The sequence below is a fragment of the Ochotona princeps genome, chromosome 8 (genome assembly GCF_030435755.1).
Source record: "Ochotona princeps isolate mOchPri1 chromosome 8, mOchPri1.hap1, whole genome shotgun sequence".
Taxonomy (NCBI): Eukaryota; Metazoa; Chordata; class Mammalia; order Lagomorpha; family Ochotonidae; genus Ochotona; species Ochotona princeps.
Genome location: NC_080839.1, coordinates 59,441,101 through 59,455,013, shown reverse-complemented (window position 1 = coordinate 59,455,013; position 13,913 = coordinate 59,441,101). Strand labels below are relative to the sequence as shown.

Below are 13,913 nucleotides of genomic sequence, written 5' to 3'. Positions count from 1 at the left end.
GTCAATATAGGTAATAGAACTATTTTTCAAAAAGTACATATTTATTTTTATTTTATTTTTTTTTTTAAAGATTTATTCATTTTATTACAAAGTCAGATATATACAGAGGAGAGACAGAGAGGAAGATCTTCCGTCCGATGATTCACTCCCCAAGTGAGCCGCAACGGGCCGATGCGCGCCGATCCGAAGCCGGGAACCTGGAACCTCTTCCGGGTCTCCCACGCAGGTGCAGTGTCCCAATGCATTAGGCCGTCCTCAACTGCTTTCCCAGGCCACAAGCAGGGAGCTGGATGGGAAGTGGAGCTGCCGGGATTAGAACCGGCGCCCATATGGGATCCCGGGGCTTTCAAGGCGAGGACTTTAGCCGCTAGGCCACGGCACTGGGCCCAAAGTACATATTTATTTTAAGAAAATAAGACAGTTAAGTACATAAGAACAAAAGCAAACAAGCCATGGGTTTCCCACTTAGAGTTGAGTTGCTTGCAGTGACTATCATATTACTTTGAGTAAATGAGCCCTCTTCACATTTCAACATGAATGTGAGATTAGCAAATTAAATGCAACATTGGGACTACTCCTTAAAAGTCAACAAACCCTTTATTTAAAGAGCCAAATGTGGACGTGAGTTTCTCAAATAAGATTCTAGCAGAAAGAATTGAAGTCTGAAAATACTCTCCTCTCCAGTGTTCGGGATTGAAGAAATGATACAGAAACTTTATGAGGATTATATTCTCATTGACAGAGTGGTTAGTGGGGACAGCAATACTCGTGTATTTACATCGAGGAAAAAACTTCCTTTTTACGTCATACAGTGAGTACTGCAGGTTACCTACCCCGGTGTAATGCAATTGTACACAGCCACAATCCACAACAACAACAACAGCAACACAACCCAAACACAACAACCTCCACAAACAAACAGAAAAATGTAAACATCAAAAAGAGAACAATGGGGCCCGGCGGCGTGGCCTAGCGGGTAAAGTCCTCGCCTTCAACGTCCCGGGACCCCATATGGGTGCCGGTTCTAATCCTGGCAGCTCCACTTCCCATCCAGCTCCCTGCTTGTGGCCTGGGAAAGCATGCAAGGACGGCCCAATGCATTGGGACCCTGCACCCGCGTGGGAGACTTGGAAGAGGTTCCTGGTTCCCGGCTTCAGATCGGCGCGCACCGGCCGTTGCGGCTCACTTGGGGAGTGAATCACCAGATGGAAGATCTTCCTCTCTGTCTCTCCTCTCTGTATATCTGACTTTGTAATAAAATAAATAAATCTTTAAAAAAAAAAAAGAACAATGAACTCTGAAGTTGTGGTTTTACAACATGGTGGTTTAGACTGCTGCAAGTTTACCTTACGGGTTCCTGAGGAAATGAGACCTGAAGAAATGAGGGGACAGTGCTCTCTTTTGGCAATTGACAAACTTTGTTTCCAGGGTTTCAGTTTTTATACATTTTGTGAAACAACAGTTCAAACATAACTCAGAATTATGTCTAAGAACAGAGAGTACAAAGAAGCTAACAAGATGACTTAGTCAAAGAGTTATTGAGACAGGGAATAGATAAAGAGTACTGTCTGTCCTTGATTGACCAGACAGAGCACAGATGTCCACCTATCTTCAAGGAGAGCATGCAAGCACATCCAGGGACTCACTGGGGGCAAGAGCACACCCTGGGTGACAGACTTTCTGCCTTCTCATTCCTGGAGCCTCTCCTCAACAGGGTCCCACAGGCCTCTGCTGTCCCAGCTTTCCTACCAGCTGTGTTCCGACAAACTACGGAAAGACTGGGTTCACGTGGTAGTTGTCCCTTTTAGAGTCTCTGTCAAGTGATTAACTTTTTTCTTTGCCATGTTTCTTATATGACGTGGGAGAGATCACAGTGCCCACTTTATAAAGTCATCATGAGGATCCAACAGACTAACATAAAACTTTAACCATGATGCCTCAAACTGTTAGCTGTTTTATCTGTTAGTGTTGAATAGCTAATTGGAATTTCAGAAGGAGGGGACAGGAGCCGTTCTTGGCCTGATGAGTAAGACGCCAGCATTAAATATTGGAGTTCAATTGTCTGGGTTTCAATTCCATCTTTCCCCAAAGCAGACCCCAGGTGGCAGCCGGTGATGGCTCAAGTACCAAGGGCCCTGGCACTCCTGTTCAAGACGTGGATTCAGTCCCCGGCTCCAGGTTTCACCATTGCAGGCACTGCAGGTACATAAAGGCTCCAGCTCAGCCACCGCAGGCAACAGGAAGAATGAAGCACTTGGTAAAAGTCCTGTTTTCTGTGTCTGCCTCTCAGACATAAAAAAGAAAGAGTAGAGGGAGGGACTAGAGTAGCAGAAATATTAGACAAGGTAACAAGTGTCAACATGACAAACTTGAGGCTCAGGTTATCCAATAAATTACAAACAGTATAAACAAAAGGACTTTGGCCTAATCAACATGACTTGGGATGCCCGTGTCCCATATCAGTGTGCTTGGGGTTGCATCTGGCTGTGATCCGAATTCTGGCTTCCTGCTAACATGCATCCTGGAAGGAAGAGGTGATGGATCAAAAAGCTGTGTTCCTGCTCCCCAAAAGAGAGACCTGTGTGAAGTTTTATGCCTGGCCTTGGCCATTCTGAGGCCTACCCACTGAAGAAGACATCTGGGGAATAGAATTCGTGGCACTTCTTTCCTCAGTACACATTACCTGGACTAGTTCACCTTTACTTACTGCAGATATAATTAGCAAGCATGTGCTGCTGACTGCCACACCATATGTTCAATTGAAAACTCTGCCCTGAGTATTAGGTCCTTATGAGCTAAGAATAACTGAATGGTCATACATATTAAACTCTCTAAACTTTGCCCTCTCCACAGAGCAGCTCCTCTTCCTGTTTCTTCAGTTGATTAACCACTTGAGCAAGAAATGTGAAATCATTCTTATCCTATTCTTCACTCCCCATCTCTTTCAACTGATGAGTCCTGTGTAATTTTTTTTTTAACATCTGAAAGGCAGAGTGACGGATGGGGGTGGGGTGGGGAGAGAAACAGAGACAATTTCCATCTGCTGGTTCGAAATGGCCACAAGGACTGGGTGTAATACATCAACTGGACCCTCCTCATTGGTGGCAGCGGGCCATGCACTTGGTCCATTGTCTGCTGCTTTCTCAGGAACATGAGCAGACAGCTGGATTTGAAATGAAGCACCTGGAATATGCACTTAGTCCCCATATAGGATGTGGGTATCCCAAGTTGCTATGCACTAACCAGCCCAACTCTACTTTCTTAATGGTTTGACCATCAGTTGCAGAAAAATCTAAATTCCAAAGAACACAAACAATATTCCATCATCTCTCTCTCTCTTTTTTTTTTTTTTTTTTACATATCTTTGCAGTCTCATCTGGAGACTTTGTTTCCCATGAAGCATCAATTCCGAGTAAATCCAACATCTTCCAGGGCCCAAGTCTGCTTGACATCTGGAAACTTGTGACTGACTGATGATCTGTTGCCCTGTAAAATTTTACTCATCCTTTAAATACCAATTTATTATCTCCTGTAAGAAACCTTTCTTGAAAGTTTGTTTTGTTAACAGTCATACCTCCCATTGCCTTACTGTGCCCATCATGTACTTCTCCAAGTCTGTTCCCTTAAGATGTCATGTTTATAGTTTATTAAAATGTAAACATATTTAAACATTTAAAAACTGTGGGGACTTTGCAGACTTTGGTAAATGTATTGATAGGCCCCAGCAAAAAGAACCACCTGATTCCAAACCAATGACCTGTGGGGATTCTGTGTCCTATGCTTCTCTGGGCTCACTTGTGTCCCTCACAAAGGAGTAATGCCTACAAGACAATGCTAGTCTATAGCTCTTGCTTTCTTACTATTTTTTCTTCAGTGTAGCACCTATTGTTTCCCAGGTTTGGAAGGTAAGGATTAGTGACGATCCCATACAATTAAGTAATTACTAAATGACAACGGAATTTGGGAATCTACACGGGGGAGAGAGGGCTGAACTCTAGCAGCCCATGTACTTCTAAACCTCTTTAACCTACTCAGTTAACACAAACGAAAGAAGCAGGGAAACTAAAGCTGTAAGAGACAGGCATCAAAAATGAACAAAAACAGTCAACAAGGAGACCGGTGACTGAGTGCACTTCCTGCCCGGGGAGACTTCCGGAGTCAACAACAAGAAGGCCAATCAGAACCTTTCCTCGGGAGCCAATGGGCGCGCACATTACAAATAGCCAATCCACGCGGCGCTGTCACTGTGATGGTGCTGTCAGGGCGCCGACGCCGTGGGGCCTGGGCAGTCGGCACCGGGAGGACTCGAGTGGTGGGGCCGGCCTGCGGTCAGCTCTGCGGCCCGCTGCGCTCGCGTTCAGCCTGGTGGCCGCCCCGTAGCTCCCGGCTCTAGGCCGCGGGCGAGGCCGGTGTGTGGGTGCGCGCCGCGAGCGCCTCGGAGGGGCCCGCGAGATGCAGCCGCCGGGCCCGCCCCCCGCGTACGCCCCCACGAACGGGGACTTCACCTTCGTCTCCTCTGCAGACGCGGAAGGTGAGGAGGCCGGGCCGCCGCGCGGCGGGCAGTGGTGGCCGGGGGTGGACACCGGCTCTGGGCGCCGGCCGGGCCTTCCCTGCCGCCCCGACGGGCCCCAGGGCAGGTCCTAGAGAGCATCCAGTTTCGTAGTCGGTCCTTAGCTCCCTCCTACTCCAGCCCTTTGCTGCCACGGTTTTCTGGGTTGCGTATTCATCGCAGGTGCCTTCACAGAACTCTTTTTATGTTTTAATTTCTGGAATTGCGCGCGGTTAGAGGAGGGATGTTTAGGTTGGCCAGGAAAGGTGTCACCGAATGAAAACAAGGAAGGTGGGCCGTGCTTCGCTGACAGCCAGAGATAACTTTTGGAGGGGGCAGGAGCTGGAATTTGGTTCTTCACGGCCCACTCGGCCCTGACGGCGCAGAGTCCTTGCTTCTCTTACTAGCTTTGTTATCTTGCCTGGGTCCTAGTTTTCCTTGCATTTTGTATTGTCTGACCTCAGTGTTTAGAGAAAAGGAATCCAGATAACTTCTGAAACTTTCCAAGGTTCAGCTGGATGTCCGTACCAGCGTGTGCAGATTTTTATTGTTTTGGCGGAGGGGAGGAGGGGCGGAGGGGCGGAGTTGGATGGTACTATTTTGTGGAAACAATTACTGGAGAGGTTTTTCTGCAGCGCAGGAAAATGTTTTTTCGTTGGTTCTTTTACATCTTGTAATCTGAATCTTCCATTCTCAGATTTTCCTTTATTTTTTTCTGTTCGTTTGAAGAAGCAGGCCTCTGGTTTAACTCCCAAAGCCCGGGGCTTGGGGCCTGGCCAGCCCAAAGCTGGAAGCTGGAGTTGAGTCCGCACCTCGTGCAGGGGTGGCGGACCGAGGAGGGGAGCCATCCTGGATTTCTTCCAGGGTCCACACATCAGGAGTTGGGGCCAGGAATCCACCTCGGGCACTCCCATATGGGGCGTCGGTGCCCAGCCATAGGGTTGCCCGGCCCTCACCTTTACTTTTGTTAGGCTTTACTGACTAGTTACTTTGTAATGACCAGACTTACCTACCTGATAGGAAAAAAAAAAGTTCACAAAAAAGTAACTGTTTGGAGAAGAACTTAGATTTAAATAAATAGTGTGTCATTGTGCATTACATATTTTCTTTGTCCTTTTTTTTCTGTCAGTGACTGAGTAGTATTATTTTCAAAAATATTGATGCCTATAATTTAAAAGAAAAAATTACTAAATGGCACATAGGTCATATGCTTCTTTTAACCTGAAATATAACAACCCAGAATACTTATAGTTATCTACGTTTGAAAACCTGTTGCTTAGGGGGGAATATAAATTTTAATTTTCCAAATATTTTTATTTTATATTTGAAAGGCTGATTTGCAGAAAGAGAAGGAACTAGAGGTGTCCATGAGCTGGCTTGCTCCCCAAATGGCCTCAAAGGCCAGACTGGGCCGGCCGGTCGCCAGGAGACTTGTCCGTGTCACCTGCATGGGTGCAGGAGCCCAGGCACTTGGGTTGTCTTCCGCTGCTTTCCCAGCCACGTTAGCAGGGAGCTGGAACAGAAGTGGAACAGCCAGGACATGAACTGGCTCCTATATGGGATACTGGCACCACAGAGATTTAACCTACTATATCATGGCTGTGATCCCTCAGGCATTTAAAAAAATATATTTATTTAATTTTTATTGCCAAGTCAGATATACAGAGAGGATGAGAGACAGACAGGAAGATCCTATGTCCGATGATTCACTCCCCAAGTGACCATAACTGCCGGTGCTACGCCAATCCAAATCCAGGAACCAGGAGATTTTTCCAGGTCTCCCACCTGGAAAAAATCCTTGCCTAGCACGCCTTGGGATCCCATATGAGCACACCAATCTGTGTCCCAGCCGTTCCACTTCCCATCCAGCTCCCTGAATGTGGCATGGGAAAGCAGTCAAGAACAGCCCAAAGCTTGGAATCCTGCACCCGCATGGGAGACCCAGAAAAAGCTCCTGGTTTCTGGCTTTGGATCAGTTCAGCTCTGGTTGTTGTGGCCACCTGGAAAGTGAATCAGTGGACGGAAGATCTTTCTCTCCGTCTCTCTACCTCTCCTCTCTGTATATCTGACTTTCCAATAAAAATAAATAAATCATAATAAAAAAAGAAATCTGACAAAATAATGTGACTAGGAAATGGGTTAACCAAGAAGCTTGTAACAAGTAAAAATGTCAGTTTGTTCAAGCTTTTCTGTGTTTCATCAATATTAAACTTTGTTGTATCTAAGGATATGTGAGGGAACTTTAGAAACTTCAAGTAAAGTTCATATTGTGAAAAAACTGCCTTGATTTAAAAAAAAATTTTTGCACCAAAGCAGGTTTACCTTGGTTGCATTTTTCCATGAACTTCAAGTCCCGAGGGTGTGTGTGTGTGTGTGTGTGTGTGTAAAATCTCTCCTGTATGTTGGTATAGTTTAGATTTACAGAGCGTTGAAAGTATTCCACTCTTTGATCGTTATAGGAGCCCTGACATGCTTTATTCCATAGTTTATAAAGACATTTGCTTAGAGAGTTTCAGTAGCTTCTATATGATGGGTCTGGAATTAAGAACTAGTTTCTCCCGAGGAGTTTTTTCCTTTTTATATGAGAATGCCTCTTTTCTTATTGATTGAACAGTATATCTTCAGTATGGAAAAGTCCTGGGATTGTATGTTGGCTTTGCAAATTGTCATTTGGATGATTTAGGACAAGTTACTCACCCTCTCTGAACCTCAGTTTCTTGGATAGGCAGTGATTATACTTAAGTGTCCAAATATTACTGCAAATGTAGAACACTTAACACTCTCGCTGGCAGAATGAGGTGCTCCTTTTATGTAGGTAATGATGTGGTGTTAACAGACCCCTGGTGTTTTGTTTTTGTTTCTGTTTTCTCAGTCCCTGGTTCACTCTAACTGCCTGCAAGAGCTATGTTGGGGCCAGGTTGAGGCCGGCAGCTGGGGGCTCAGTCTGGGTCTCCCACTGGGGTATCAGGACTCGCCTGTGAAAATCCATTACCTGGTGCTCCCTAGCATGTGCATTGTCAGGAAGCTGAAATTAGGTTGGAGCCAGGACTCTGCATGTTCCCATATGTGATGTAGGTACCCCAAGTGGCATTTGAACCAGTAGACTGAATGCCTGTCATTCTTCCCTCCTTCTGAAACTCTAATCAGACCTGCAACACTAATGGGTCGTATTTACACGATACAGCTAAGGCCTTCCTGGCACTATGGTAGTGTTTTCTCATTTTTAAGGTTTATTTCATTTTTATTTGAAAAACAGAATTATAGAGAGAAGGAAAGACAGAGAGAGGGGGGAGATCTTTCATGCCCTGGTTGACTCCCCATGTAGGCACAAAAGCCAAAGTGGAGCTGATGTGCAGCCAGGAGCCAGGAGTGCTTCTGCAAGACCCCAGACACTTTGGCCATCCTCTGCTGCTCTCCAGGCCGCAAGCAGGAGGATGAATCAGAAGTGGAGCAGCTGTACATGGACTGGTTCCCATATAGGATTATGGCACTGCAGGCGAAGGCATGACGCACAGCTCAGCTCGGTGCAGCTCAGCTCTGGCCCTTGTGGCCACTTGGGGAGTGAACAAGCAGGTGGAAGATCTTTCTGTCTCTGTCTCTCCTTGTCTCTGTAAATCTGATTTTCCATAAAAATAAATGCATCTTTAAAAAAAAATTTGTCCTAAGGGCCAGGTGGTGGTGTTGCAAGCTGATTAATCCTCCACCTGGCACCTCATATACACCAGTTTCAGGCTCAGTTGCTCCACTTCTGATCCAGCTTCCTGCTAATGACCTGGGAAGAACAGCAGAAGAAGACACATGTCTTTGGACCCTGTCACTCATGGGAGACCTGGAGGAAGCTCCTGGCTTCGACATGGCCTAGTGCTGGTGTTTTTGGCCTTCTTGGGGAGAGAAGCAGATGGAAGACCTGTCTATCACTCCTTTTTCTGTGAAATCTGCCTTTCAAATAAAACAAACAAAAAAATTTTTTTATGGTGGTCTCAACCTGTCTGTCATAGGCCTTGGACCTCCGTGCCTTTGTCCCTGCTCTGTTTTTTCCTAGCTCTCTCTGCTGATCCACTTAATCTTTCTAGTCTAATTCAGATTCTAGCCTTGCATAGCCTTCTTCACTACCTCTCATTGAGCAGACCTCTTTAGTACTTTAGCATCTGTGATCCAGCAGCAAAAATCATTGTTTTTTCCATTTGTAGGGCTTCCTATTACAACTTAGGTCAGGTTTTTGTCTTGTTTTGTTTTGTAATTGGAATTCAGTTCACATACCATGGATTTCATTTTGTTAAGATTTTATTTATTTTTATCCAGAAGGTACATTGACAGAAAGACAGAGATCTTTCATTGATTGGATCACTCCCCAAGTGGTCACAGTGGCTAGAGCTGAGCCAATCCAAAGCCAGGAGCTTCTGAGTCTCCCTTGTGAGTGCAGGGACCCAAGGGCTTGAGCCATCCTCTACTACTTTCCCAGGCCTTAAGTAGGGAGCTGGACCAGTAGTGGAGCAGCAGAAGCCTAGCCTACTATGCCACAGTCCCAGCCCCCATGAACTTAACTGCTAAAAGCATACGATTCCATGGGTTTTAGTAGGTGTGCAGGGTTGGTCACCCGTAACCACTGTCTAATTCTAGGACATTTTCCCTTGGTTTGTAGTCACTTTTCCTTTCTCCATTCTCCCAGTACCTGGAACACATTGATTAACCTTTGCCTCTATAGGTTTTTGGGAGATTGCTCCTAAAAATTGGATAATATAATTTGTGGCCTTTGGGATTTGGCTTCCTTCACTTAGCATACTGTCTGTAAGATTGCAATATGGATCACTAAGCTGTTATTTTTTTGTGACTCAATAATATCCTATCATTTGGATATAACTCTTTATAATATCTCATATCCTTGTATCGTTCTTAGGCATGATAAACGTGTAATTGGGGCTGAGTGGTGGTGCTGCATGTTAAGCTGCTTCAGTGGTACTGGCAGCTCCACTTCTGAGCCACATTCCTGCTAATGTATCAGGCAAAGCAGTTGAAGATAGCCCAAGAAATTGCACCCTTGCTACCCACATGGGAGGTGCAGATGAATTTCCAGGGGCTTGGTTTTGGACTGGCTTAGCCCAGACCATTTAGGGGTGAATCGTGGATGGAAAATTGCTCGCTCGCTCTCTCTCTCTGTTTCTAACTCTGCTTTTCAGATAAAAGAAATCTTTAAACAATGTAAGTGAACTGTCGGATCTGTTGAGGAGTTACTCAATGTTGAGCCTGAGGAAGGTGCTCGGGTGCGTGTGACACCCTAGTATTGGGGGGGCAGACCCCCTTGCCAAGGCTGGAGCCTTGTCTCCTCACCGCTTTCTCCTACTGGTCACAAAATTATTTCATAATAGCTCTGAATAACTGTAAAATTAATCTCTTTTTGTTTCTTTTTTGACAGTGCCTTGGTTCAAATTTTCTGCCCTACAATTTCTTGTCTGTTCTCAACCACAGGTTCCTGACCGAATTCCCTGTCCCACTGTGTCTCCTTAAACCATAGGGCAGCAGCTAAGCGTATGTTTCCAAAAGACAAATCTGATTTTGTCTGTTAGTTTGTTGTTGTTGTTGTTGTTGTTGTTGAATAAAGCCACCTGGGCGCTTTATGATATGCCCATACCATTGCACCTGGATCTTTTTTTTTTAAAGCATTCAGTTTGTGTTTCTGAAAGATTTATTTTTATTGGAAAGGCAGATATACAGACAGGAGAGACAGAGGAAAATCTTCTGTTGACTGATTCATTCGCTAAGTGGCCTTAAAGGCTGGAGCTGTGCGCCAGTCCAAAGCCAGGAGCCAGGAGCTTCCTCCAGGTCTCCCACATGGGTGTAGGGTCCCAAGGCTTTGGTTCGTCCTTGGCTGCTCTTCCAGGCCACAAGCAGGGGACTGGATGGGAAGCAGGTTGTCAGTTGGCTTTAAAGGTTTAATGTCACTTATTTTTTAAACTATTGTGTTTCAAAAGCAGAAAGATTTCTTTTCCATGGTTTTCTGTTACTCTGTCTTTATGATAAAGCATTTAGCTTACTCATAAAATCCTCCGTTCCCGGAAAGAATATGACTTCTAAAACAGCTTAGTTGCTCCAGTGTCCTAGCTCAGCAGGTAAAGCGAACACCTGCGTCTCATCCAGGTGCCAGTTCCAGAAACCTGGTAAAGCAGCAGCAGAGGGTTCAAGTGCTTGGGCCCTGCACACTGCCATAGGAGACTCTGGGTCCCTGGCTGCAGCCCAGACCAGCCTTGACATTTGAAAAGTGAACCAGCAGAGGAAAGATACTCTGTCTCTCTTTCAAATTAAAAGAATAAAAAGCAAGTTAGTAATGTGAACTGAGGAATCTTTAGTCTTTCCTTTGTAAAATTTCCCTGCTTTTTATTTCTGCATCCCTAGATAGGTTACACAAGTAACTTACATAGCATGCTAGTGAAATGTGATACAGGATACAGTGAATTAAAAAGCTTTTGTCCCCTGTTTCAAAAGTGAAAAAAAAAACTTTAGAAAATTATTTTTAATATATTTATTTAGGAAAGAAAGGTGACTGGAGCTCCCCAGCTGCTGGTTCATTCCTCACAAGCCTGAGGAGGAAGGCCTGAGCTGTGTGGAGGCCACAGCTGGAACCGGGGGCCCCAGTGTCAATCCATCGGGGTGGGGGGGGTCAGGTGAAATCAGAATAGGAACTGTTATTTAAATCAGTGTTGGGTTGTTGTTTTCGTAGTTATACAGTTACCTCAAGAAGTTTGTGGAAATGCATTTAAAACACAAATGTGTTTTGTTATGAAAGATTTGAAATCCATTCATATAGGGATCTTCAAAAATTCATGGAAAACATGTATTGGGAAAAATGCATAAATTTTCAAAACACTTTTCATCAGAATAAAGTTATGGTTTCATTTGTGAACTTGTTGAAGTCCCCTGCGACTGAGAGCTTCTGGGTGAGTGGTAGGCAGGACCTCTCAGTAGTAGATATTATTTTTATTTTTATATATTTATTTTTAATTTTTATTGCAAAGTTAGATATACAGAGAGAAGAGACAGAGAGGAAGATCTTTTTTGTTGTTATTTTCCATTGTTTTTTTAAAAATTTATTTATTTATTTATTATTGATTATATTGCATTATGTGACACAGTTTTATAGTCACTGGGTTTCTCCCCCCACCCCATGGTGAATTCCTCCACCTTGTTGCATTACCACAGTTCAAATTCAGTTGAGATTCTTTCATTGCAAGCATCTACCAAGCATAAAGTCCAGCATCTTATTGTCCAGATAAGTTCAACGGTTTCTTGGGGAGACCATCTCTGGCCTGAAGGTAGAGCTGGCCAGAGTATTATCCTGATCAATTAAAATCCCCGACATTACATCAGTAGCAATTTATAACGTTATGGAATAATTGACATGGTATTGAGTAACCAGTATGTTAAAAGAGAAAAAAAAAAGAATGCAAGTTCTTTTTTTTTTAAATTATTTATTATTTAACTTCATTAATTACATTGTATTATGTGACACAGTTACATAGATACTTGGGTTCTCCCCACCCCTCCCCAAACCCTCCCACCATGGTGGATTTCTCCACCTTGTTGCATAACCACAGCTCAAGTTCAGTTGAGATTCCCCCATTGCAAGCGTATACCAAACACAGAGTCCAGCATCTTATTGTCCAGTCAAGTTCAACGGCTTCTTAGGTATACCCTCTCTGGTCTGAAGACAGAGCCAGCAGAGTATCATCCCAGTCAATTGAAAGCTCCAACATACCATCAGCAAAAATTTACATCATTATGGAATTAATTGACATAGTAATGAGTAACCAATATGTTAAAAGTAAATGCGAGTTCCCAGCCACCTTCTGTGACCACCTCACCTATACTTCAATTTTAGTTTATACACAACATATAACATTCAAAACATAACATGTTATACATAACATCATATCATCTTAAATTAAGGCAAACATGTGGTATTTAACCTTTTGGGATTGGCTCATTTCCCTTAGCATTATGGTTTCCAGTTTGGCCCATTTGGCCACAAAGAACTGCATTTTGTTTTTTTTAATAGCTGAGTAGTATTCCATGGAGTAGATGAACCATAGCTTTCTTATCCAATCCTCTGTTGATGGGCGTTTTGGTTGCTTCCATGTTTTTGCAATTACTGATTGTGCTGCTATGAGCATAGGAGTGCATGTTGGTTTCTCATAAAACAAGTGTTCTGGATATATTCCTAGGAGTGCTATTGCTGGATCATACAGTATGTTGAATTTGAGTTGTTTGAATATTCTCCATACTGATTTCCATAGAGGCTGTACCAGCCTGCAGCCCCACCAGCAGTGGAGTAGGGATCCCTTTTCCCCGCAACCTCGCCAACAAGTGTTGTTGGTGCTTTTATTCATGTGGGCCAGTCTTACTGGCGTTAGGTGGTACCTCATTGATGTTTTAATTTGGATTTCCCTTATTGCCAGGGAACTTGAGCATTTTTTCATATGTTTATTTGCCATTTGGGTTTGTTCCTTTGTGAAGTGTTTGCCCATTTCCCGTGCCCATTTCTTGAGTGGCTTGTTTGTTTTGACATTTTGGTTGTTTTGTAGCTCTTTGTATATTCTGGAGATCAGCCCTCTATCACCTATGTCGTGTGCGAAGATCTTCTCCCATTCTGTGGGTTGCCTTTTTACTTTGTTGATTGTTTCTCTAGCTGTACAGAAGCTTCTTAGTTTGATGAGGTCCCAATTGTTTATTTTGGTCTTGATTTCTACTGCATTTGGAGTCTTTTTTAGGAAGTGAGGGCCTACCCCTAAGTGTTCCAGTGTGTTTCCAACATTTTCTTCCAAAAGTTTGAAGGTTTCTGGATGTAGGTTTAGATCTGTTATCCATTTAGATCTGATCTTAGTGTATGGTGAGAGATGTGGATCTATTTTTTTGTTTCTGCAGGCTATTAACCAGTTGTCCCAACAGCGTTTATTGAACAGACCTTCCCATTTGCCTGGATTGTCGTTTGTCTTTTTGTCAAAGATTATTTGGCTGTATCTATGTGGGTTTCCTTCTGGTGTTTCTATTCTGCTCCATTGATCTTCCTCTCTGTCTTTGTGCCAGTACCACGCTGTTTTGATAACCACTGCCCTATAGTATGTCCAGAGGTCCGGAACTGTGATTCCCCCTGCTAACTTCCTGTTCTTCAGGATGGTTCTAGCTATCCGTGGTTTTTTGTGCTTCCAGATGAACCTTTGGATCTTTGTTTCCAGTTCCATGAAGAATGTTTTGGGCAATTTGATTGGGATTGCGTTGAATGTATATATTGCTTTTGGCAGTATAGACATTTTAATGATATTGATTTTACCTATCCAGGAGCATGGGATGTTACTCCATCTTTTGAGGTCTT

General features: G+C 43.9%; 1 protein-coding gene across 1 annotated transcript in view; it reads left to right on the top strand.

The window, feature by feature from the left end:
- Positions 1–4,234: 4,234 nt before the first annotated feature.
- The window catches only part of YIPF4 (Yip1 domain family member 4), a 29,580-nt gene continuing 19,901 nt past the window's right edge, over positions 4,235–13,913 (top strand). The window contains exon 1 of the mRNA XM_004582719.3: positions 4,235–4,531. Within this exon, the coding sequence (XP_004582776.1) occupies positions 4,453–4,531 (79 nt within the window). The 5' untranslated portion in view covers positions 4,235–4,452. The remainder of the gene's footprint in view (positions 4,532–13,913) is intronic.